Below are 23,562 nucleotides of genomic sequence, written 5' to 3'. Positions count from 1 at the left end.
CTCACGCCGGGCGCGTGTGCTTGCGTGCCCAAGATCCCAAGAGGAGAATGGAGGAGAAGGGATTGCGGCGTGGCCATCCCCCCGGGGGGTGATTTCTCGCTTTCTATCTCTCTGTCTCTCTCTGTCTTTCTGGCGAGTGCATGCGCCCTATAGAGGAAAACCTCTCCAAAAAAAAAAAAGGTAGACAATTCAGTGAGATAATAGTACACACCTCTTAGAATGGCCAAGGGGTCAGTAGGTGGCATTGTAATTAAGGCTCTGGACTCCCACATGGCTAACCACAGCTCAAATGTTGTGTGTGCCCAGTGTGTTGATGAAGCTGCTGGATACTGGACTCAAACCACACAACTGGCCATGTGGGATCCAGCTGCCTTAACCTCTGTGCCACATGCTGGCCTGAGATATAGTTTCTCTTGAGCAGCACATTATGGCTATGCCATGGAGCTGGCTTTTTAAAAAATTCATGATAGAGTGGGTGCACATGTACAAGCAAGAGAGAGAAGCACTCTTCATAGGCATGGTCACACTGTAATCCCCCCCTTCCCCCCCCATTTCTTAAAAGAATTGTTTACTTACTTACTTACTTACTTATTATTTCACATGATTTTGCCAGAAGAGGGAGAGGTTAAGTGGAAATCAAGCCGCTAGTTTTGGGATTTGAAGTGTGATAGGCCATGTGAGAAGTCCAGTGCCTCAACCACCATGTCACCTGCTGGCGACATAATCCCTTCTTTTAGTACTCTAGCCTATTGGAATCCTGGGCATATGTACACCTAGCATCATTTTTTGACCTCTGGGCTGGAGACTTGCAATGCAGTCAGCATGTGGCATCTAGCTCTGCCGTCCTGTATGCTACCAACTATTCTAAAGAGGCTGGGCCTTTAGTAAGTGTTGAAGCCCAGTAGAATCAGTCCTCAACTTTGTTGTTCTTCAAATACAGTGTTGGCTATTCTTTATTTTTTTCTCTCTATATAAACTTTAGAATCAATTTGTTGATATCCAAAAAATAACTTGTTTTGTTCGGGGCTAATTTTTTTTTCTTTTTAAGGTTTTTGCCATAGAACACACACGCTTGCTGGAGAGACAGACAGTAAGAGGGAAAGTGAGATCTTACTTACTCCCAGGGAGGATGGCCATGCTACAATCTTTTCTTCTCCATTCTTATTCTGGGATTCTGAGCACGTATGTAAATGCGTCCTGTGTGAGTTTCAAGCCACTAGTTCCAGGACTTGAACCATGGTTGGCCATGTGGGAGTTCAGCCTCTTAGCCACTATGTTCACTACTGATCCTTGAACTAATAATTCTTTTAAGCAAATTATATATTTTATAGAAGAGTATGCTGTGTATATGATCCAACTCACATATAAAAACTTGGCTAATCACAAATTCACATGGAACTTTTTTAGATATAGTTAGAAGCTTGATTTATTGCTTAGAACAAAGTACTTTAACAATGAAATCCTTTTATTGAGTTCACAACCCAGATAATAAGAGATTGCTTTTTTGGCTCAGCCATGGTAGCACAGGCTATAGGTGCTACATTGTAGTGCTGAAGACACATGGGAGACCATGGGTTCAAATTCCCAGGTGACCTGAAACACATTGGTATGCATGTGCACCTACAATCCTGGCTTGCTAGAAGAGAGGTTGGGGGCTCACAGTGTGATCAGATTCTAAGAGGGTACCTCTCTCTCTCTCTCTCTCATTTTCTCTCTCATAAAATAAATGAAGATTTTGCCTTTTTTTGGAGAGGTTTTCGCTATAGGGTGTGTGTGCTCACCAGGAAGACAGAGAGAGACAGAGAGACAGACAGAAAGCGAGAAATCACCCCCCAGTGGGGATGGCCATGCTGTAATCCCTTCTCCTTCATTCTCCTCTCAGGATCTTGGGCACACACACACACACACACATGCCTGGCATGAGTTTAAGCTACTGGGACCAGGACTCGAACTGTGGTTGACTACATAGGAGTCCAGCGACATAGGCATTACGTTAACTGCTGGTCCCAAGATTTTGCCTTTTTCAATTAAAAAAAATTTAACTTTACTTTATTTATTTTAATTTGTCCAAAGATGTGTACCAGGGTGGCGGGGAGAGAAAGTGAGAAAACAAGCTGCCAGGTCCAGGACTCAAACCACGGTTGGCCATGTGGGAGTCCCATGTCTTTAACTACCATGCCACCTGCCGGCCCCAAGATTTTGGTTTTTTGAAGTAGAAGTTTAAATTTCAGATTTTTGGCTTAGTATTAAGGTATTTGCTTAGGGGTTATTAATTCATGCTATAGTATAAAGTGTGCCTTATAGTTGTATATGCATGCCAAATCACAATGTAAAATCAGGTATTGTAAATGTCTCCTAGGCAATGGTAAAAAAAATCTCTCAGGCATGTTTTAAGATTAGCTATGAATTTTTCACAGTTTGCCTGTAGCACATACTTAAGAGCATATATAATAATTAAGCTACAGGTTAACAAATTGCTTGCATTTAAATACTCTGTATTTGTATTTATGATTTAACATTTACATTATGTAAACTTCTCATTTCTCTGGTTTTAGGCTCTTATAATCAATGGAGCAAATCTGGCTGCTCAAGATGATCGTGGATGCACTCCTTTGCACCTTGCTGCAACTCATGGACATTCTTTCACTTTACAAATCATGCTCCGTAGTGGTGTGGTGAGGGACTCCTGCTGATGTAAAGTACAGTCAGATAGATGGAATAGCATTTGGTATTCTGGTTAGCTCTTCCTTATACTGTTTGTGTGCATGTGCACATGAATGTGAATATTTATATTTGTGTATTTTTTTTGGACTAGTCTTGCTGTGTTGTGATCCTCCTGCCTCCTTGGTACTTGGGGCTATAGGCATGTGACATTATATCTGGTTCTTTCATATAGTGTCTTGCTGTATTGTCCATGCTGGCTGTGAGCTCGTCATCCTCCTGCCTCAGATTCCTGAGGAATTAGGAGACCAGGAATACACAGTTGCGCCTGGCTTTTTAGGGTGGGCAGGGAACAGAACTCAGACATCTCCTGTGACCTCAGCCTGCTAATCAGAAGCATCTAACTCATGCTATTACAACTGTGCCTCTTCCTTACTTTTATTTATTTCTTTTTAATAGAGAGATTTTTGCTATGGGGTGCATGTGCTTGCCAGAAAGAGAGGGACAGGACACAGAAAGTGAGAAATCACCCCTCCCCACCAGAGGGGATGGCCACATTGTAATCCCTTCTCCATTTTCTTCTTGGGATCTTGGGTACACATGCCTGGCATGAGTTTAATCCACTGGTCTGGGATTAAAGATTTTTTAAAGATTTTTGCCATAGGGTGTGTGGGCTGCCCAGATTGAGAAAGAAAGAGATGAAGGGGAAAGTGAGAAGACTCCCGGCAGCAGGATGATATGCTGCAGTTCCCTCTCCTCCATTTTTCTCTGGGCATTTTGGGCATGTACACACATGTGCTGGTGTGAGTCCCTCCCCCCACCCCCCACCATAGTTATCTGTTTTATTTTGTTTATTATTATTTTTTTTTTGAGAGGTTTTCGCTAGAGGGTGCATGCGCTCGCCAGACAGAGAGAGACATAGAGACAGAAAGCGAGAAATCACCCCCCAGGGGGAATGGTCACGCCGCAATCCCTTCTCTTCCATTCTCCTCTCGGGATCTTGGGCACGCATGCACACATGCCCGGCATGAGTTATAAGCCACCGGGTCCGGGATGCAAACCGCGGTCGACTACGTGGAAATCCAGCGACATAGCCATTACACTAACTGCTGGTTCCCTTTATTATTATTTTTTAATTTGACCAGAAAGTGTCAAAAAGGGAAAGTGAGAAAGCAAGCTGCCAGGTCTGGGACTTGAAACATCATGTGGGAGTCCAGCACCTTTACCACCGTGCTACCTGTCAGCCCCACTACTGTGTTTTAAGTTGCCAAGTCCAGGGCTTGAACCACTGTCAGCCATGTGTCCAATGCCTTAACCATCACGCCACCTGCTGGTCCCTGTGAAGTTCGTTTTCATAAACTATTTTAGGTGACTAATTATGTTCTTTTTGGAAAGGCTAGTTTATAACATTTCACTGAATCATATTATTAGTAGCTTATCTGTTCAAGTCAGTGGTTATAGTCTTAAGACTAGTTTCTGTGTGCAGAATTAAGTTATTAGACTTAGGTCTCCCTTACTAAATGGAAAGAAACTGAGGCTTGTGAATGCTACCTCTAGGATCCCAGCGTGACTGATAAGAGAGAATGGAGACCTGTACATTATGCAGCCTTTCATGGGCGGCTTGGCTGTTTGCAACTTCTCGTTAAATGGGGATGTGGCATAGAAGAAGTGGACTATAATGGAAACCTTCCAGGTACTTGACAAAATCAAATATGTTAGTTTTTCATTAATGTGAACTTTTAAATATTTGCTCATGTTTGAGAAATTTAAACCGTCATCATTTATTAGTCCCTCACAAGACTCAAGTAGTAAATATGTTGACATGAATGCTTTTTTATCTTGTAGCATGCATATGTCATGTACCTCTCGTGTGACTGACTTTTTTCCAGAGAGGAACCATATCAGCAAAACAGAAATTGACAAAATTAAACTTGGGTTTATTCTTCTACCAGCTTTTTTCTTCATCTACTCTCTCGTATTCCATTTTAACTCTATACCTTTTTGTCACACAGAAAACTCAAAAGATTTTTAAATAGTTTACAGAGAAGACACTAGTATATTTGAGTTAATTTGCTACTATAATTGTCTAACCTACAACAAACTGACCAGTTGGCCCAAGGTTCTAAACACACTGTCTTCTTTAAGCAGCACTGTAGAAATTCAGAAAGATAGAACACAGTGAGATTGGAATGAAAATGATTATTGAATTATATGCTGAAAGTATCTTAAGAAACAAGTACTCATAAAAGAAGTCTAGGCAGAATAATATGGACAAGTCTGATCAAGTCATTTTGCTGTTTGAAGCCTCCTTGAATCCCAGTAAAGCTGTGATTTCTTAGCTTTGCATGCTGGACCTTCATAATCTGTTTGTTGATTTGAACTCTCAGTTTTTGTGTATCTGAAAATGACTTTATTTTTTTTTTCATTCTTTTTTTAAAGCACTTTTTAATTTGTTAATTTAAAAAATAAAATTTTAGGGCTGGTCTTGTTGCCTAGTGGTTAAGGGAGCCAGATCCTACATAATTGACTGTGGTTTGAATCCCAGCCCTGACAGCTTGAAAAATATGCTGGGGGAACCAGCAGATGGTGTAATGGTTACGTTGCTCAATTCCCATAGTGGTCCACTGCGGTTCATGTCCAGGACCTGGTAGCTTGAAATTCGCACTGGGCATGTGTGTGTGCTTGCTCCAGATCCAGAGAAGAGAATGGAGAAGGGACTGTGGCATGGCCATCCACCCAGGGGATGATTTCTCGCTTTCTGTCTCTCTGGCAAGTGCACGTGCTCTATAGCAAAAATGTCCTAAAAAAAAAATAAACCCAAAAACATACCGGCAGTGTGTGGATATATGCCCCAAATCCTAACAGGATGTAGAAATGGAGGAGAGAAGATTGTAGCATGACCATACCCCATTGAGGGGTTCTTTCTCCTGTTCCCTCTCTCTCTCTGTGTCTTAGTCTTTCTCTGGCAAGTGCATGTACCATCTAACAATTTTAAAAATGCAACTTCTGTTTCTTTAATATGTGTAATTATAACCATGTGTAGTATACTTCATAATAGTATAGTATAGAGGTTAAGCATGTAGCCTTGGGATCTAGACTGCTTGTGTTCAAACCTCTTATAAGATTTTTAATCCGACATATGTTTATTGAGTACCTACTCTGTATCAATCCCTCTTCTAGGTGCTGGGGATATCACAACAATAGAAACGGACAAAATCTCTTTTTATGTGGCAGCAAGGGGGGAAGACAGACAGACAGTGACATGAATGAACAAAATGTATATTATTGAGTGGTCAGAAAGTCATGATGTGTTTTTGTGTAGAAAACGAAAAATACCTCATGAGTTGTCAACCCAATATATTAAATAGATATTTGTGTTTGTATAACTATAGAGTAGGAAAGAGGAATAGAGAGTATTAGAAGGTATAAAATTTAAAACAGGGTAGTCAGGAAAGCCTTCACTGAGAGGAGACAATTTGACCAAGACCTGGAGAAATTGAGGGAACAAGGCTTATGGATACCTGGGGTAAGGATGTTTCAGGAAGAAATAACAGGAGATGTAAAGCTTCTGAGGCAGGGGGTGCCTGGTGTGTTTGAGTAACAGTGAATCAGTGTGGCAGGAATAGAAAGGAAGGGGCAAATAATAGATGTCAAGATCTGAGAGATTGCGAGAGCCATTGGAAGGTTTTGACCACAGGAGTAAACATGATTTGACTATGTTTGAGAGGATCATTTTGGCTATTATGTTTATAATAAACTGCTGTTAAGATATGAGGATGGTCAGGGGAGAAATAGGGAGAACAGTTAGGAGGCTAATGAACTTATTTAGGTTACTTTATAGGTTGGACCAGTGTAGAGGCAGCAAAAATAGAGATAATCGGGTTCTGTGTGTGCGTGTGTGTGTATGTATATATGTGTGTATATGTGTGTGTGTGTATTCAATTTTTGGTATAGGGCATGCACACTAGCCAGAGAAAAAGAGAGAGAGGGAAAGTGAAAAAGCACCCCCTTGGGGGATGGCCACGCCACAGTCCCTTTTCCCTCAGTCTCCTCTGGGGATATTGGGCACATATGCCCAGTGTGATTTTTCAAGCTGCGGGGTTCAGGACTTAAACCATGCAGATGGCCATAATGGGACTAATTTTCTCATATAATTATAGAGATGCAGGCTGGGAAAAAGGTCTATTTTCTTTTAATCCCTGTCATGGGAGAGGGATCATCATCTCTCTATGAAGATGAGGGCTGATACGTTATTTCTTTTTCAAGTTATTTTAATTTTGATTTTTAAAATTATTATTATTTTACCTATAGTTCACTTAGCAGCCATGGAGGGGCACCTTCCCTGTTTTAAATTTCTACTCAGTAGAATGAGTAGTGCAGCACAAGCCCTGAAAGCCTTCAATGATAATGGAGAAAATGTACAGGACCTGGCCCAGAGGTTCTTCAAGCAGAATATTTTACAGTTTATCCAGGGGGTTGAATATGAAACAAATGACCCCGAAGAGCAGGAAAGTAAGTAATAAACCAGCATGTAATATGATCTTAATGATAATATACATAGAATCAGTAGAAAAAGAAAAGACAGTAGTTATAAGGCAAATGCCATAGTCAGATTTGTTATATATTGTTGTCCACACATTCATCCAGATTCTTTATTATGAAATATCTTACACAACAGAAATAGATTAGGAGGGCCAGCCAGTGGTATGGTGGTTAAGAGATATCTGAATCCTACCTGGCTGACTGTACAGTTTGAATTCTGGCCCTGGCAGCTTGAAAACCATACTGCGTGCATGTGTTTCCAAAATTCCGAGAGGAGAATGGAGGAAAAGGGATTGTGACATGGCCATCCCCCGGGGGAAGATTTCTTACTTTCCCTCTCTCCTTTTCTCTCTGTATTTATCTTTGGTAAGTGCATGCATCCTATAGCAAACTGAAGGAAAAAAAAAAAAAAGGCTCAGTCACAGTGATGCAGGTGGTGGGGTGCACTATGCAATACTGCATGCAGCCAGATGGGAAAGCATGGGTTCAGATCCTAGATTCGTCTGAAAGATTACCCTGGGCATGCTGTAGGGCACATGAGCAGGGGTGTACCTGCAATCCAGGCCAGCTGGATGGCTGTAGGGAGAGTTGTAGCATAGTGAGGTGGGTCAGGGGTCCATGTCCATCTTTTTCTCAATAAGTAAATACATAAACTTAAAAAAATCTGTATATATAGAGACTAACATAATGTGCACTATTTATATTATTCATTTTCTTTTAAATTTGCTATAGAGTATATGCTATTTCTGGAGAGAGACAGAGAGAAGGAAAGTGAGAAGTCACCCCCAGGAGAATGGCCATGCCAGAATCCCTCCTCCTCCAATCACCTGTCAGGATTTGGGCATAAGCCCACACGCACTTGGCATGAGTTTTAAGCCACTGGGTTTGGGACTCAAACCACGGTTGAGAGGGAGTGGGAGTCCAGCAACGTATCTATTACACCATCTGATGGTCCCTACAACTTTCTTCAAAGATGGGCTTTTCTACCATTAACTCATAGCCCACATAGATAATGCTAATATTTGTATGGCACACTAAAGGTCCTGCGTGTCTTCTCTGATGTCTCATAGTTAAGAGCTCAGCTTTCCTTTTTTTTTTAAATATGTATTTAATTTTATTTATTATTATTATATATTTTTAAAATTTGCTGTAGGGCACATGAGCTCACCAGAGAAAAACAGGGAGAGAGAGGGAAAGTGAGAAAGCAAGCCACCAGGTTCAGGACTTGAACTGTGGTCGGCCATGTGAGAGTCCAGAGCCTTAACCACCCCACTGCCTGCTGGCCTCTCATCTTTTCTTTTAGCAAAGAGTTTTTGTAAATAGTTGGAAACCATCTTCAAGTAAAAGGTATTGCTACATTTTTTACCACAGTGGTTGTAGAAATTTATACTTCATTCGGCAGTGCTGGGTGAAGAATTAGAGAAATACAATATTCAATATTGTTAGACTTTAAAATTTTTACAAGTTGATTGGGTGTGAAAGGCTTTATGTATTTATTTGCTTTTTCTTGATTACTAATGACATTGATTGTCCTTTTAAAAAGTTGTTGATTATTCAAAGTTTTCTATGAATTGCCTGCCTGCGTATGTATTTTTTTTTTATCAAGTACCTTCTAGGTGCAAAGCAGCAGATTTTCACTTTGTGTGTTTGCACATCTACTTCTAGTATGTTTTGCTTTCTTTGCTTCTTTACAAGCAGAGAGGGCACAAGTAATCTGTGCAAATACAGGCCTTGAAAACCTAGTGTGTTTTATATAAAGTGTTGAAATGACCATACCCCCTTGTGTTTTGCAGTGGCATGAGAAAAAAAGAATATGGCTAAGAATAGTTCTGGTACAATTCTTCTAATGTGTTTGAAGTCCTGAGGGGAGAGAGAGTAGCACAATTAGTAATAATTCTATTTTATGATTTTATTTTTATTACTTGTTGTTGCATCAACTGATGCAATAGCTTCATACTTGAGATATTATAGAAACCTGAAATGTAAAACAGTTTAAGGGAGGGAAGAGAATACACTCTTGTGTTTACCAAAATGCCAAACTTTTTTATTCATAGCTTTAGCATTTCCAGGTCATATGGCTGCCTTTAAGGGTGATTTGGAAATGCTTAAGAAATTAGTAGAAGATGGAGTAATCAATATTAATGAGCGTGATGACAGTGGATCAGCTCCTATGCATAAAGGTGAGTTATTATGATTCGTGCCTTATTTTCAGTTCTGATATATTGCTGTTGAGTTACTTGCTTTTTAAAGTATTATTCATCAGAAATGCATTAAGACTAAACTTTTCTCTGGTGTTCTAGCAAACATCAGTTTATTATATGACAAACAGAATGCTTAATTTTCAACTTAAGTGTAATATTCCTTTTTGATGCCAGACATTCACACATTATCATATTTAAAAAAATTATTATTTATTTTATTTTATTTATTCATTCATTTATTTTAATTCGACCAGAGAGAGACAACAGAGAGAGAGAGAGGGACAGGGAGAAAGGAAGCCGCCAGGTCCGGGACTCGAACCTTGGTCGGCCATGTGGGAGTATCCAGCATCTTAACCACCATGCCACCTGCTGGTCCCCAACACACATTATCACATTTGAGGTTAATCCTAATGCAGTTTCTGTTGTGACATTGGCATGTTACCTAAGATGTGAAATGAACTGCTAGCGAATTTCTTAGGACTAACATTTTAAAAATGACCTACAAAATTAATTCATGCTAAAATAGAAACGATAGCTCTTGAAAAAATTTGTAGCAGAATTTTCTTCTTTAAATCATTTATTCTACCAAAATACATTTACTTCCATAGAAATATTTATGAACATTAGGTTTGAATCTTTTTTCAGTATTTCTGCCATTTTTCTATTTCCTTCTTTCCATGTTGAATTTTTTTTTGAGAGGTTTTTAGTTTTTTTTTTTTTTGCTATAGAGTGCATGCACTCGTCAGACAGACAGAGAGAGACAGAGAGACAGAAAGCGAGAAATCACCCCCCAGGGGGGATGGCCATGCCGCAATCCCTTCTCCTCCATTCTCCTCTCAGGATCTTGGACACACATGTACATGCGCCCAGTGTGAGTTTTAAGCCACTGGGTCTGGGACGTGAACTGCGGTCAACTACGTGGAAGTCCAGCGACATAGCCATTACGCTAACTGCTGGTTCCTCCATGTTGAATTTTTTAATTGAAATTTTTTTATTTTTTACATTCAAAATACACACATCACTATGTATTTGTACACTGTGAATTTTCCCAGCATGGATACCATGTATGTTAGTCTAGTCAAAGAAATTACCATATACATTGTCATCAACAGATCATGCTGAATTTTTTAATAGTGGTCATCATTTTTCTTTATTAGAGAGAGTGAGAACATGAGAGTGAGTTGAGAGAGAGAGAGAGAGAGAGAGAGAGAGAGAGAGAACGAGAACACAGGAGGAGGAGGGAGAGAGAGAAAGATATGTTTGAGAGGTTCTTACTGTTGCAATCCTCTGCCCTCACCTTCCAGTTAGGCAGGGTCGCAGGTACATACTTTGTACAGTGTTCGTCCAGGATAGGAGGATTATGACATGAGACCTTGTGGGAAAAAAAAAATATGTGTCTTTCTCTATCATGCTCTTTCTCCATCCCATGAGCTCTCTCATAGAAAAATGTTTGTGTGTGCATGTGTGCGTGTGTGTTTATAATGTGGTGCCCTGGAGCAAAGCCTTGCATTTGTTTACCATGGCTGACGTAACAAAATACCACAGACTGGATTGCTTAAATAACAGAAATTTATTTTTGCATGGTTCTGGAGGCTAAAAGTCCAAGATCAAGGTGTCAGCAGGCTTGGTTTCTTCTGAAGGCTTCTGTCTTTGGCTGACAGATGACCACTTTCTCACCATAGTCTTTATTCTGTACACCAATATATCTGAGTCCTGATTTCCTCCTCTTATTATATAAGGATACTCTTCATATTGGATTTGGACCCCCTTTTATTTTTATTTATTTATTTGGATTTTGCCATAGTGTACACACACTCACTGGAGAGAAAGAGAGAGAGAGAGAGAGAGAGAGAGAGAGAAATAAATCACCTCCTGAGAGGAGGGATAGTCATGCTGCATGCAGTCCCTTCTCCATTTTCCTTTTGGGATTTTGGGCATGCATGCACATGCTCCCAGAATGTTTTTCAAGCTGCAGGGTCCAGGACTTGAACCAGAGTTGGCCATACAGGATCTAGTGCCTTAACCACCACACCATCTGCTGGCTTGACGTCAGCTTATTTTAACTACCTCTTTAAAGGTCCTGTCTTTAAACATAGTCACATTCTGAGGTACTGGGGGTTAAGACTTCAACATAGGAATTTTTGAAGGCAGGGGAGTGCACAATTCAGCCCATAATACATCTGTCACAGCCCCCATTTCATATTCTAGGTATAACTAGTTTTTATTGTTAATGAGTTTGTGGGATGCCATTTAGACACAGTAGTGAAAAATAGGCTCACTTCATGGTGTTCACACAGGAACAGTAAATTAAAGGAAGTTTCATTGTTACATGTTGGTTTTCAGTCTATCCTAGGCATTTCTTCACCATTTGAACTGAGATGAAAATTAAGGATCTGGAAGAAGGTGCTAGAGTCTGATCTATAACATTAGGGTGTCTGGACTGTGGCCATTGTTAGAGGATGTGAAGGTGAAATTGAGGAGGAACCAAAAGAGATTACTTTTTACCCCCTTCCTTGGTATCTGTCCATCGAGGACTCCCGGGGCCAGGGATGAGTCAGATGATAGAGGAGTTATAAGTGGCGACAACTAGAAAAGGGGCATTCTTATTGACTAGCCTTTTCTTGGGGACCATCTGTATGGTGTACCCAAATTGGGCAAGTGAAAAATGATATCTCCTTGTAGTTCACATTTCCCACATTTTGGCAGTCTATTTACTTTCTTCTTTTTGTTTTAATTTTGGCTCAGTAGATAAGCTGTGTGTGTGTGTGTGGGGGGGAGGAAATGGCTAGAGGGATTTTTATATACAAGACTGGTTAGAAACTGTAATAGCAGACAAGTTTCAAATCTAATACATACTAGCTGTGTGATGTTAAATAAATAAATGACATCTGCACAACTTACTTTTATTGGTTACTGGAAGAATCAGTATTTAAGAAGATATTCTTATGATGGTATTGTATAAAATTTTCTAAAATTGTTACAAGTAACAATAACTTTTCATGTGTGATTTATTTATTTGTTTGTTTATTTATTTACAGCTGCTGGACAAGGCCACATAGAGTGTTTACAGTGGTTAATTAAAATGGGAGCAGACAGTAATATTACCAACACAGCAGGGGAGAAACCCAGTGATGTGGCTAAGAGGTATAGACTCCTATCTGCTTTGCTGCTTTCTTTTGTTTTTAAAGGTTTTACATGTATTCTCTTGTACTCAGAAATTTCTGAGGACTTAATGGAGTTTTAGAAGACTTAATCCCAGGTGAAGTGACAGTTTTCAAGCTGACTTGACATTTGACATTATATTAGCTCTTCTCTCTGAAGCAGTGATTTTCAATGGTTGGTAGTATCATCCCTTCCCCTGCTGGGAGGTGAATTTGGAAATGTGGAGGAGGGTTGTCACAGTTGTCAGAGAGCCTCACTGACACTTAACACGGTCAAATTCAGGATCACTTAGTATGTTGCAGTGCTGAGAACAGTGCTGCACAATGAATTGTTATACCCAAAAAACCTGTCGCACCCTGCTGAAAAACACTCATTTCATAAAAATCAGTAATCAACATAGAAAACAGACAGAGAAATCACATGGGTTTGAAACATATCTTGATATCTACATTTGAATTAAACTTAATGTCCTTTATTAAATGCCACCAGCTCACTCAGGTCAGGCCCTCAAGGAGTATGTAGTTCAGCCATTTGTTCATTTGGTTGTTCTTTGATTCAACAATCCTCGTATTTACCAGGTTTCAGGTACTGTGGTTAGTATTAGGATTGCAAAGATAAGAAAACACAATTTCTCTAATCAAGAAACTAAGTCTTGTGGAGAGACAAATATACAAACAAAATTCTATTAATTATAATAACTATACCATATTTTATGGTATGTATAAAGTACAGTAAGAATATAGGAGAAAAAATGCCCACGATTCCAGTTTGAAAGTTGTGAAGGAGAAACATTAATACAGATAGATGGTAAGAATTATGAAGGAGGAGGTCAGTGAGCGATATGGTGGTTGAGGCTCTGGACTCTCACATGGCCTATTGTAGTTTGAGTGCTGGACCTGGTGGCTTGCTCTCTTAAAACTTTCTCTCTCATGAGTGCATGTGCCCTAAAGCAAATTAAAAAAAATAATAAATTAAGCAAATCTTTGAGAAAATAAAGAATTATGAAGGAAACTACAGATAGAGATCAGGGAAAACTTTTTTTTTTGATTTTTGAAGAAGCACCATTTATGCTGCCACTTGAAGGAGGCAGTATTGTAAGGTAACACCTTGTATATTTGAAGAACCACATGTGGTTCAGAACTACTTGAATCTAATATAGGAGTGTGTGCCAACAGTGGCAGATGGAGCTTGATAGGATGCTAATACCCAGTCATTCACTGAATTGCCATGTAGTTTTTGTTTGCGAGCTCATGTTTTAAAAAATTTTACCTGTGGGATCTCTTTGACACTTGGAGTGTGATTTTGTTGTACCATATACCTGGGATCATTATGAATTCAGGTTTATTTTTTTAAAAAAATTTTATCAAGGTGTAAATGATATATAGTAAAGTATATATATTTGTATGGTATGAACTGATGAGTTTTGATGTTTGTATACTCCCATAATCAAGACAGTAAACATATTCATCTCTTCTAAAAGTTTCCTGCTACACTGTTCTTGCTCTCCCTTCCATTGCTCCCCTGTGTCTTTTCCCTAAGAAAACACTGATATGCTTTTTGTCACTGTAGATTATTTTACATTGTCTAGGGCTTTATATAAACAGAATAATATTATATATACTCACATATCTGACTTCTTTCACCTAACATAACTATTTTAAGATTTTTCCATGTGGATTAGTTCATTTCCTTATTGCGGAGTAGTATTCTGTTATACAAAACATTCCATAGTGGGACCAGCAGTTAGCGTAATGGCTATGTCGCTGGACTCCCACATAGTTGACCACTGTTCGAGTCCTGGACCAGGTGGCTTAAACTCACGCCAGGCATGTGTGAGTGCATGCCCAAGATCCCGAGAGGAGAATGGAGGAGAAGGGATTGCAGCGTGGCCATCCAACCCAGGGGGTGATTTCTTGCCTCTCTGTCTCTCTGGCGAGCACACACACCCTATAGCACAAACCTCTTCAAAAAGAAAAAAAAAAATATTCCATAGTATCCCATAGTTTGATCATCCACTACTCTCCTTTTGAAGGGCATTTTATTATATTGATTTTTTGGTGATGATGAATAAAACTTCAAGAAACATTCATGTCCAGGTTTTTGTGTAAACATAGTGAAATAAGAGAAAGGTGCAAAGATTTTCTTCTGTATGTTCTTCTAGAGGTTGTATAGTTTTGGGTTTCATACTGAGATCTATGATTTATTTTGAATTGATTTCTGTATTTGGTATGAGGTATGGATTCAATTACATTATTTTTTTTACATATAGATAGCCAATTACTTAGGCATTATTTGTTAGAAACGCTGTCCTTTCTCTACTACCTTGGTGCCTTTGTCAAATCAGTTCTCTCTCTCTCTCTCATATATATATATATATATACACACACACACACGTATACATATATATATGTATATGTATGTATATGTATATATATGTATATGTGTGTATACATATATATATACACATATATATACACACATATATACATACACACATGCATACTTATTTCTTGTCTTTCTATTTTGTATATTGATCTATTTGTCTATTAGTCATATTTATTAAGCAGCAAGTATGTATTTAGAGTTATCCAAATTTTAGCTCATACTTCTTTCTCATTCTTCTAACAAAATACTAGGTCTCAGTGTAGGGTTATTATAGAGGTAACTTTGAATCTGACATAAAGCAAGCACTCTGTAAGTGATAGCTATTCAGTTACAACCTAGTAGTGGAGATAATGACTTCTGTTATCTTATGACTCTTACATATATTTATATATTTATTACTATATCTTTAATGATTTATAGCACTTGGTGAAAGGTAAGGATATATATGTGGTTATGTAAGTACAGGGAAAATATAGGATTTGAGGTTTTTGTTTTTACCAAGTAATTTTCTGTGTCCTAAGAGAAAGTATTAAGCTCTATTTCAAGTAGCAAAATTGTGGGAAAAGTAGGCAGATTACATGCAATCACAATTCCAAAATCAAGAGTATATTACTTGGAACTTGGTAGAGTTGTTGGGAAGAGCAAAGAGAATACAAAATGTGGATTAAGGGACTAGCAGATGGTGTAATGGTTATGTCACTGGACTCACACATAGTCAACCATGGTTCGAGTCCTGGACCCAGTGGCTTAAAACTCACATGTGCGTGTGTGCCCAAAATCCCAAGAGGAGAATAGTGGAAAAGGAATTGCTGTGTGGCCACTCCCCAGGGGGTGATTTCTTGCTTTCTGTCTGTCTCTCCAGTGAGCACAAGTACCCTATAGCAAAAATCTCCCTTAAAAAAAAGAAAAAGAAAATGTGGATGGGAGGGGCCGGCAGATGGCATAGTGTTGAGGGTGCTGGATTTTTACACGGCTGATTGCAGTGCAAGTCCCAGACCTGGTGACTTTCTTGCTTTCCCTTTCTCTCTTTGTCTGTCTCTCTTTGGTCAAATTAAAAAATAATAATGACAAATGGATTTAAATAATTAAATAAATCTAAAAAAAAGGATGGAAAAAATCTTTTTTTTTTTTTTTGAAGAGGTTTTTGCTAAAGGGGCGCGTGCGCTCGCAAGACAGAGGGACAGGGACAGAGAGATAAAAAGCAAGAAATCACCCCCCAGGGGGGATGGCCACACCGTAATCCCTTCTCCTCCATTCTCCTCTTGGGATCTTGGGCATGCACGCACACACGCCTGGCGTGAGTTTAAGTCACCGAGTCCAGGTCTCAAACCGCGGTCGACTACGTGGGAGTCCAGTGACATAGCCATTACGCTAACTGCTGGTCCTGATGGAAAAAAATCTTTATTATGCTAAGTACTTTGGACTGAGGAAGGATGAAGATCAAAGAGTCTAAAAATATAGTTGACCTACAACTAGATCTAAAACTAATTTTACAGTCTAAAGTAGGCTACAAAAGGCAGCAAGTTCAGGTAATCAAGTAGGGTAGCTCTGGGTTTTCTATTCAGTAGAGCAGCAGTGAACACTTTGGAAGTATACTAGATATTCTTTTGATATTGGGTCTCCTCTCTCAGAGTATTTTTGCCAATAAAAATTAAGAAATCAGTCTTCAAGGGTTTTGGAGCCGGGCTTTGAGGATTGTTAAAATGAGTCTGTGGGGGGACCAGAAGTTGGCGTAATGGCTGTGTTACTGGACTCCCAAGTAGTCGACCATGGTTCGAGTCCCATACCCGGTGGCTTAAACTCATGCCAGGCGCATGTGCGTGCGTGCCCAAGCTCCCAAGAGGATAAAGGAGGAGAAGGGATTACGGTGTGGCCATCCCCCCTGGGGGGTGATTTCTTGCTTTTTATCTCTCTGTCTCTCTCTGTCTCTTTGGCGAGCACATGCGCCCTATAACAAAAACCTCAAAAAAAAAAAAAAGAGTCTGTGGAAGTAAATCCCCAGTGACTTCTTAAGCAAATTATTGGATGGCCAATTGTAGTGAAATTAAATTCTGGCGTGGATTATTGAAGGATCCTGGCTTGCTTGGACGGCTACATGAACATACCCTGGAGCAGACAGAAGAGTACGTGAACCGTCAGCTGAAGAATAAGTATGGGGACACATTCATCCATGGGAACAACATGTTGTACATAAGTACACACAAGAGAAGGATGTGAAGACACCAAGAGAACAATAGTTTTCATAGTTGGATATATTTTTTATGAAATTCTTTTCTAGTTTTTGGTTCTTTAGTGATGTAATTTGTCCTGTTTCATAATAGTTGGGAGTTTTTAACTGACATGTGAGTAAGATAAATGTATACAACTGTGGATTTAATTGTTAAAAGTTCTTTGACATTTAAATTTCAGTTATTTTCTTTTACCTCTATGTCAGTGTGCGGAAAGCCGAAAAAATAAAAAAAAAAGACAAAAAATCCCCCCCCAAAACCAAAAGAAAACAAAAAATGAAATCAGTCTTCACTGTGAATATTTGACTTAGTGTTCAGTAGCTGAGTTTTTCACATAGCTGAATATACATCAAATTGTTACTGACTTTCAGATATAATTTTGCTTTCAACTGATAGGTGGGTTGGTTGCATACTGTAAAGTGTAATCCCCTAAGTTAAATGCAAATTGCAGTTTTGATTGGAAGAAGATGGTGCAACTGGTTGATATTGATTTTTTTTTCTCCACAGGTTTGCCCATTTGGCGGCAGTGAAGCTGTTAGAGGGGCTACAGAAATATGAAATAGATGAGAATGAAATTGATGAAAATGATATGAAGTTTTTTATAAGACATGGTGTTGAGGGAAGCACTGATGCTAAGGATGATTTATGTCTCAGTGAGTCGGATAAAACAGATGCCAGAAGTAAGTATGTTATCTCTGTTGCAATTTATCCTTCACAAATACCACAGCAAGTTTTAACCACAAATTTGAAAATTATCCTATAAAGAATTACTGTCTACAAAGTAAAATAGATATTTTTTGAGGGAGCAGACTGAATACAAATTTTTGTACTAGGGGTTGTTGAACATATGAAGAAATGTAAGACATAGTCTCCATCTCAAAAGAGGGGAAAGTTAAATGAAAGAAAAAAAAATACTCAGGTGGATTTTCGATTCAGATTTTATTGTAAATAGCCATTGGTGGAGAATGATGGGATCTGTTTTGTGTCTATAAATAGTATCACTGTAGCTGTTGGGTAGGTAATGGGTGGAGAAGAGCATAATATTTCAGGTGGATTCTACATCAGGTAGAAGAATGTACTCACTACCTATAGAAGCTTGGATTAAGTTCCTGATATAATCTAAATTTGCCAAAGATACTAAAGTAAAGTGTATGAGAGCAGATGTAGTATATCTGCATAGATTACCTGGCTCCTAGAGTCCTTGATACAAATGATACAGGAAATCTCTATTCTTGTTTTGCTTTTCTAGAGGATTTTTTTTTTTAAATCACCGTTCCACTAACAACCTATATATTTCCTTTTAAGGTAATACTTATATATATTTCTTAGTTATTAAACCAAACTTAGCACAGTCTAACCATATTTTATCAAGAGGATGCTGAGGAAAAAAGCCAGATCAGGATCCAGTTAGCCTTGAGTAGTTTTGCCCCTACTTCCAGTGTTGTGGAAAGCTTGTTTCCCTTCACAGGGCAAGAAAAGGAGCAGAGAGAGCAGTTAGGGGGTTGTCCTTAGTTCAGGACAGAGTTGATTATGGTTGGATTACAGTGGAGGTGATGGAGATAGTAAGAAATGGAGAGATTTGAGTGCATTTTGAAGAAGTTGATAGGATTTGCTTATGGTTTTTGATGTGTGGTGGTAGAGAATGAAGGCAATCAAGGATTGGGCAGCCAGGTGAATGGTAGCGAGTTTTAAAGGACTATTTACTGAGGATAGAGTAGCAGTAAAGACTTTTCAGAAGTGGCATTTGGACTTCACCTTGAAGTATAGCCAGAATTTAGGTAGGAAAAATGGATAAGGAAGACATTCTATTTATTCAACATATGTTTGAATATATATTGTGTATACAGCCCTAGGTTAAGGGTTATGTCAGTGCATCATAAGGAATCCTGGTTTTGGGAATTTACATGGTATACTATCAAAATACCCATTGTATTCCATAAATATGTACAAATAGTATTTGTCAGGTTAATATAGCAAAAATTTTAAAAGCTGTGGAAGTGTTGATCATCTGCTTAAGTTGTATAGCAGTAAGATTAATAAACTACCATATTTGTTAGTGGGACTTTCTAAAACAGTTTTGTAGTTTTTACAGTTTTTTCATACTAATTGCTTTATGGAGATATATATCAAAGACTTAATTTTCATGATTATTCCCTGAAGAATAATCTCTTTCCATTAAGTAGTATCTTAGTGTACTTGAGCTGCCATAATAAAATGCATTGGGTAGCTTAAACAGAAAATTATTTTCTCATGGTTTTGGAAGCTAGAAGTCCCATACCAAAGTCTGTTGGGATTGGCTTCTTGTGGGGGCATTATTCTGTCTTTGATATGGCTGTGTCCTCACATGGTGGGGAGAGAGAGTGAGCAAGCTTTCTGTTGTCTCTTTTTTGTAACGTACTTATCTCTTGATACCAGGATTCTACCCATGTCATCAAATCCTGATTACCTTCCCATGAGTCCATCTCCAAATACCATTGTTTCGGTGGTTAGGGCTTCAACATATGAATTTTTTTTCTTTTTTTGGAGAGGTTTTTGCTATAAGGCATGTGCGCTTGCCAGAAAGAGAAAGACAGAGAGACAGAAAGTGAGAAATCATCCCCCAGGGGGGATGGCCATACTGCAATCCCTTCTCCTCCATTCTTCTCTCGGGATCATGGGTACTCATGCACATGGGCCCGATATGAGTTTAAGCCACTGGGTCTGGGACTCAAACCACAGTCGACTACATGGGAGTCCAGCGATATAGCCATTATGCTAACTGCTGGTCCCAACATATGAACTTTTGAGAGACCCATCAGTCCATACAAATGGCTAAACATTAAAATGCTTCAAGTTAGCGAGTAAAATTGAGAGTGCTTCTTTTTCTCAATGGAACATGTAATTAGATTGACTAGAAGCCAGCAGGACAGTGGCTTAGTTCAGTGTTATATTTATAATTGAACGTATTGGAACTAACTCTCTTGCAGTGAGAGCTTATAAGAAAATTGTAGAATTGAGGCACCTCCTGGAAATTGCTGAGAGCAACTATAAACACCTGGGAGGGATAACAGAGGAAGATCTAAAGCAGAAGAAAGAACGGCTGGAGTCTGAAAAGTAATACCCTTAAAAACCTTAATGATTTATTGTTAGTTATCTCTCTAAATGCTAAGTGAAGATTTGCTGATCATCAACCCTGCCTGAGTGTTGGGTTCCATCCTGTTTTTCTTGTAAGCCCCTAGATAGAAAACAAATTAGGATTTTTTTTTTGAGCGATTTAAAATTTTTTTAAAGAATTATTTATTTTAATTTTATTTGTTCATTCACTTTTATTTTCATTTGACCAGAGAGAGACACACAGAGAGAGAGAGAGAGAGGGAAAGTGAGAAAGCAAGCCACCAGATCTGGGACTTGAACTGTGGTCAGCCAGGTGGGAGTGTCCAGTGCATTAACCACCACACCACCTGCTTGCCCCTTTTGGGAGATTTTTGCTGTAGGACACGTGTGCTCATCAGAGAGAAAGTGACAAATCGCCTCACAGGGGGGATGGCCACACTGCATTCCCTTTTCCTTCATTTTCCTCTTGCAATTTTGGGCATGCATGGGCATGCATCTGATGTGAGTTTCAAGCCACCGGGTCCGGGACTCACACTATTGTTGGCCATGTGAGAGAGTCCAGTGCCTTAATTACTGTGCCACCTGGTGGCCCCAAGATTTAAAAAAAATTGTGATAGAATAGATATAACCTAAAACTTATCATCTTAACCATTTTAAAATGTGCATTCAGTAATGTTAAATATACTCACATCATTGTGCCACTAATCTCCAGAACTCTTTTCATCTTGCAAACTGACACTCTATGAGAAATATATCACCAGGCACACTTCCTACTTAGGTCCTTTGCACTTGTTCCCTCTGTTTGTAGTGTTGTACCACCAGTGTCTCCATGGTTATATCTCTTATTTCCTCAACGACTCTGAAGCCTCCTTCTCAGTAAGGTGTTCCCCAGCCACTGTGTAGAAGTGTTGACCCCCCACCTCCACCATATTTTATATTACTCTTTTCTGCTTTATTTTTTTCCTCTTAGCATTTATCACTTTCTAATATATATTTTACTTATTTTCTTTTTCTTTTTTAAAATAATTATTTTTATTTATTTATATTAATATGACCAGAGAGGGACAGTGAGAGAGAGAGGGACAGTGAGAGAGAGAGAGAGAGAGAGAGAGAGAGAGAGAGAGAGAGAGAAAGAGAAAGAGAGAAAGCAAGCCGCCAGGTCTAAAACTCAAACCATGGCTGGCGATGTGTGAGTCCAGCGTCCTCAACTACCATGCCACCTGCCGGCCCCTATTTTACTTATTTTGTATACTGTTTGTCTTCTTTCTCTTCTAATGTAGGCCCAGGAGGGCAGATTTTGACTTCTTTTTTTAAAGAATTATTTTATTTAACTTTATTTATTTACTTATTTTTAAAATTTGACCAGAGACGGACAGTGAGAGAGTGCGAGAGATAGAGAGAGAGAGAGAGAGAGAGAGAGAAAGAGAGAGAGAGAGAAAGAGAGAGAGAAAGAAAGTGAAAAAGCAAGCTGCCAGGTCTGGGACTCAAACAATAGTCAGCTATGTGGGAGTCTAGCATAGTTAACCAGTACATCACCTGCCGGAGCCTAGATTTTGAGTTTTGTTCACTACTATATCCCTAGTACCTAGGATGGTGTTGATTCATAGCCCCTCAATGCCATTATTTCCAAAGATAATTGCTAGTTGACATTGAAGATTGATGAAAAAAATTGTTTTAACAGGACCATCAAAGAACTACAGGGCCAGCTGGAATATGAACGACTACGTAGAGAAAAATTAGAATGTCAGCTGGATGAATATCGAGCCGAGGTGGATCAACTCAGAGAAGCACAGGAAAAAATCCAGTTACCCAACTTTGTGGCTATGGTTGGTATCTTTCAAATAAGTTTTATTTTTTCTCAAATAATTGGGTTTAGATAATGTTTTGTCTCCCTCCAGGCTCATGTATTAGAATTTGGTCCCCAGGGTTAGGTCATTGGAAGGTGGTGAAACCTTTAAGAGATGAGGCTTAATGGGCCATGTTTAGATCTTGGAGGCCTCCTTTCATGAATAGATTAATACTGCCTTGCACCACAAGACAGTGGTGTACAGCTCTTGTGAGAAGGAGTAATAATAGTTCCCACAAGAGTGGGTTGTTATTAAACGAAGAGGGCTATCCCCAGCTCTCTTTCCTGCATGCACCTGCTCTTCTCTCTGCTTTCATCAGCCATATAGTGACATAACATTGGAGGTTGGCCTCCTGATGCCAGCCCTATATCTCTGGACTTTCAAGCTTCCAGAATTGTAAGTCAAACAACCAGAATTGTAAGCCAAACATTTTCTATTGTTTTCTTTTTCGGATTTTGTCATAGGGTGCATTTGCTTGCCAGAGACAGAGGGAAAGTGAGAACTGACCCTCCAGAAGGATGGCCACACTGCAATTCCTTTTCCTCCATTCTTCTCAGGATGATTTTCATGCACACATGCCAGGAATGATTTTCAAGTCTCCAGATCTGGTACTTGAACTGTGGTGGGTCAGTGGGAGTCCAGCACCTTAACCACCACGCCATCTGTAGACCCACAACTTCTATTTTTTTAAAAAAGAACTATTTATTAATATTATTTTTAAATTTGATATAGGGCATGCGTGCTCACCAGAGAGAAAGGAAGAGAAATTAAGAAAGTAAGCTGCCAGGTTTGGAACTCAAACTGCAGTTGGCCATGTGAAAGTCCAGGGCCTTAACCACTATACCACCTGCTGGTCTCAACTTCTGTTCTTTATAAATCACCTAGTCTCAGATATTTTTGTTAGTAACACAATAGTAGACTAAGACTATATATATGTGTGTGTGTGTGTGTGTGTGTGAATGTGTACATACACACAAACATATATACATACATGCAAACATATATACATGTATCTATTAGGTCATTGGGAAGGTCATGACGTATTTATCTATGTTTTTCTATGTAAAAATGCATCATGACTTTCCCAATAGCCCAATATATCTATATCTATCTGTCTATGTGAGAACACTAGCTTGGTTCATAAGTGTGTAGTGTTATTTTACTGTATAAGAAGAAAATATTTCTAAGGCAGCTGGAGAGTATGTATATTTTAATATTCAAAATAACAAAATAAAGTTCTTTGAATGGAATTCATTTTAGAAACCTTTAGTCCTACAAAAAGTAGTTTTAAAAGCAAAAGAAAGCCAGTATAGAAGTTGTTATAGCATCCTTTGGCTCAGATTACAGTAATAAAAACTAGCAATTGTATAATCCTTTATCTTTACTAAGGTTTTTCACATGTTATCTTATTGTATGACATTTGATCTGCCCATATATATATAT

At 38.9% G+C, this 23,562-nt stretch overlaps 1 protein-coding gene across 3 annotated transcripts in view; it reads left to right on the top strand.

Annotated features, from left to right (window-relative positions):
• Positions 1-23,562, top strand: part of ANKRD42 (ankyrin repeat domain 42) — a gene marked incomplete at its 5' end in the record, with an annotated part of 47,540 nt that overhangs the window by 16,511 nt on the left and 7,467 nt on the right. For 2 of the 3 annotated variants that reach the window (XM_014586451.2, XM_014586450.2), the window contains 8 exon segments: positions 2,556-2,675; positions 4,219-4,354; positions 6,973-7,173; positions 9,258-9,383; positions 12,443-12,548; positions 17,687-17,859; positions 20,146-20,272; positions 21,954-22,098. In XM_014586451.2, coding sequence (XP_014441937.1) covers positions 2,556-2,675; positions 4,219-4,354; positions 6,973-7,173; positions 9,258-9,383; positions 12,443-12,548; positions 17,687-17,859; positions 20,146-20,272; positions 21,954-22,098 — 1,134 coding nt within the window. 3 annotated transcript variants of the gene reach the window in all.

Source organism: Tupaia chinensis, unplaced genomic scaffold (genome assembly GCF_000334495.1).
Source record: "Tupaia chinensis unplaced genomic scaffold, TupChi_1.0 Scaffold000139_1, whole genome shotgun sequence".
Lineage (NCBI taxonomy): Eukaryota > Metazoa > Chordata > Mammalia > Scandentia > Tupaiidae > Tupaia > Tupaia belangeri.
The sequence above is the reverse complement of the archived record's forward strand: the minus strand, read 5'-3'. Positions and strand labels throughout refer to the sequence as shown.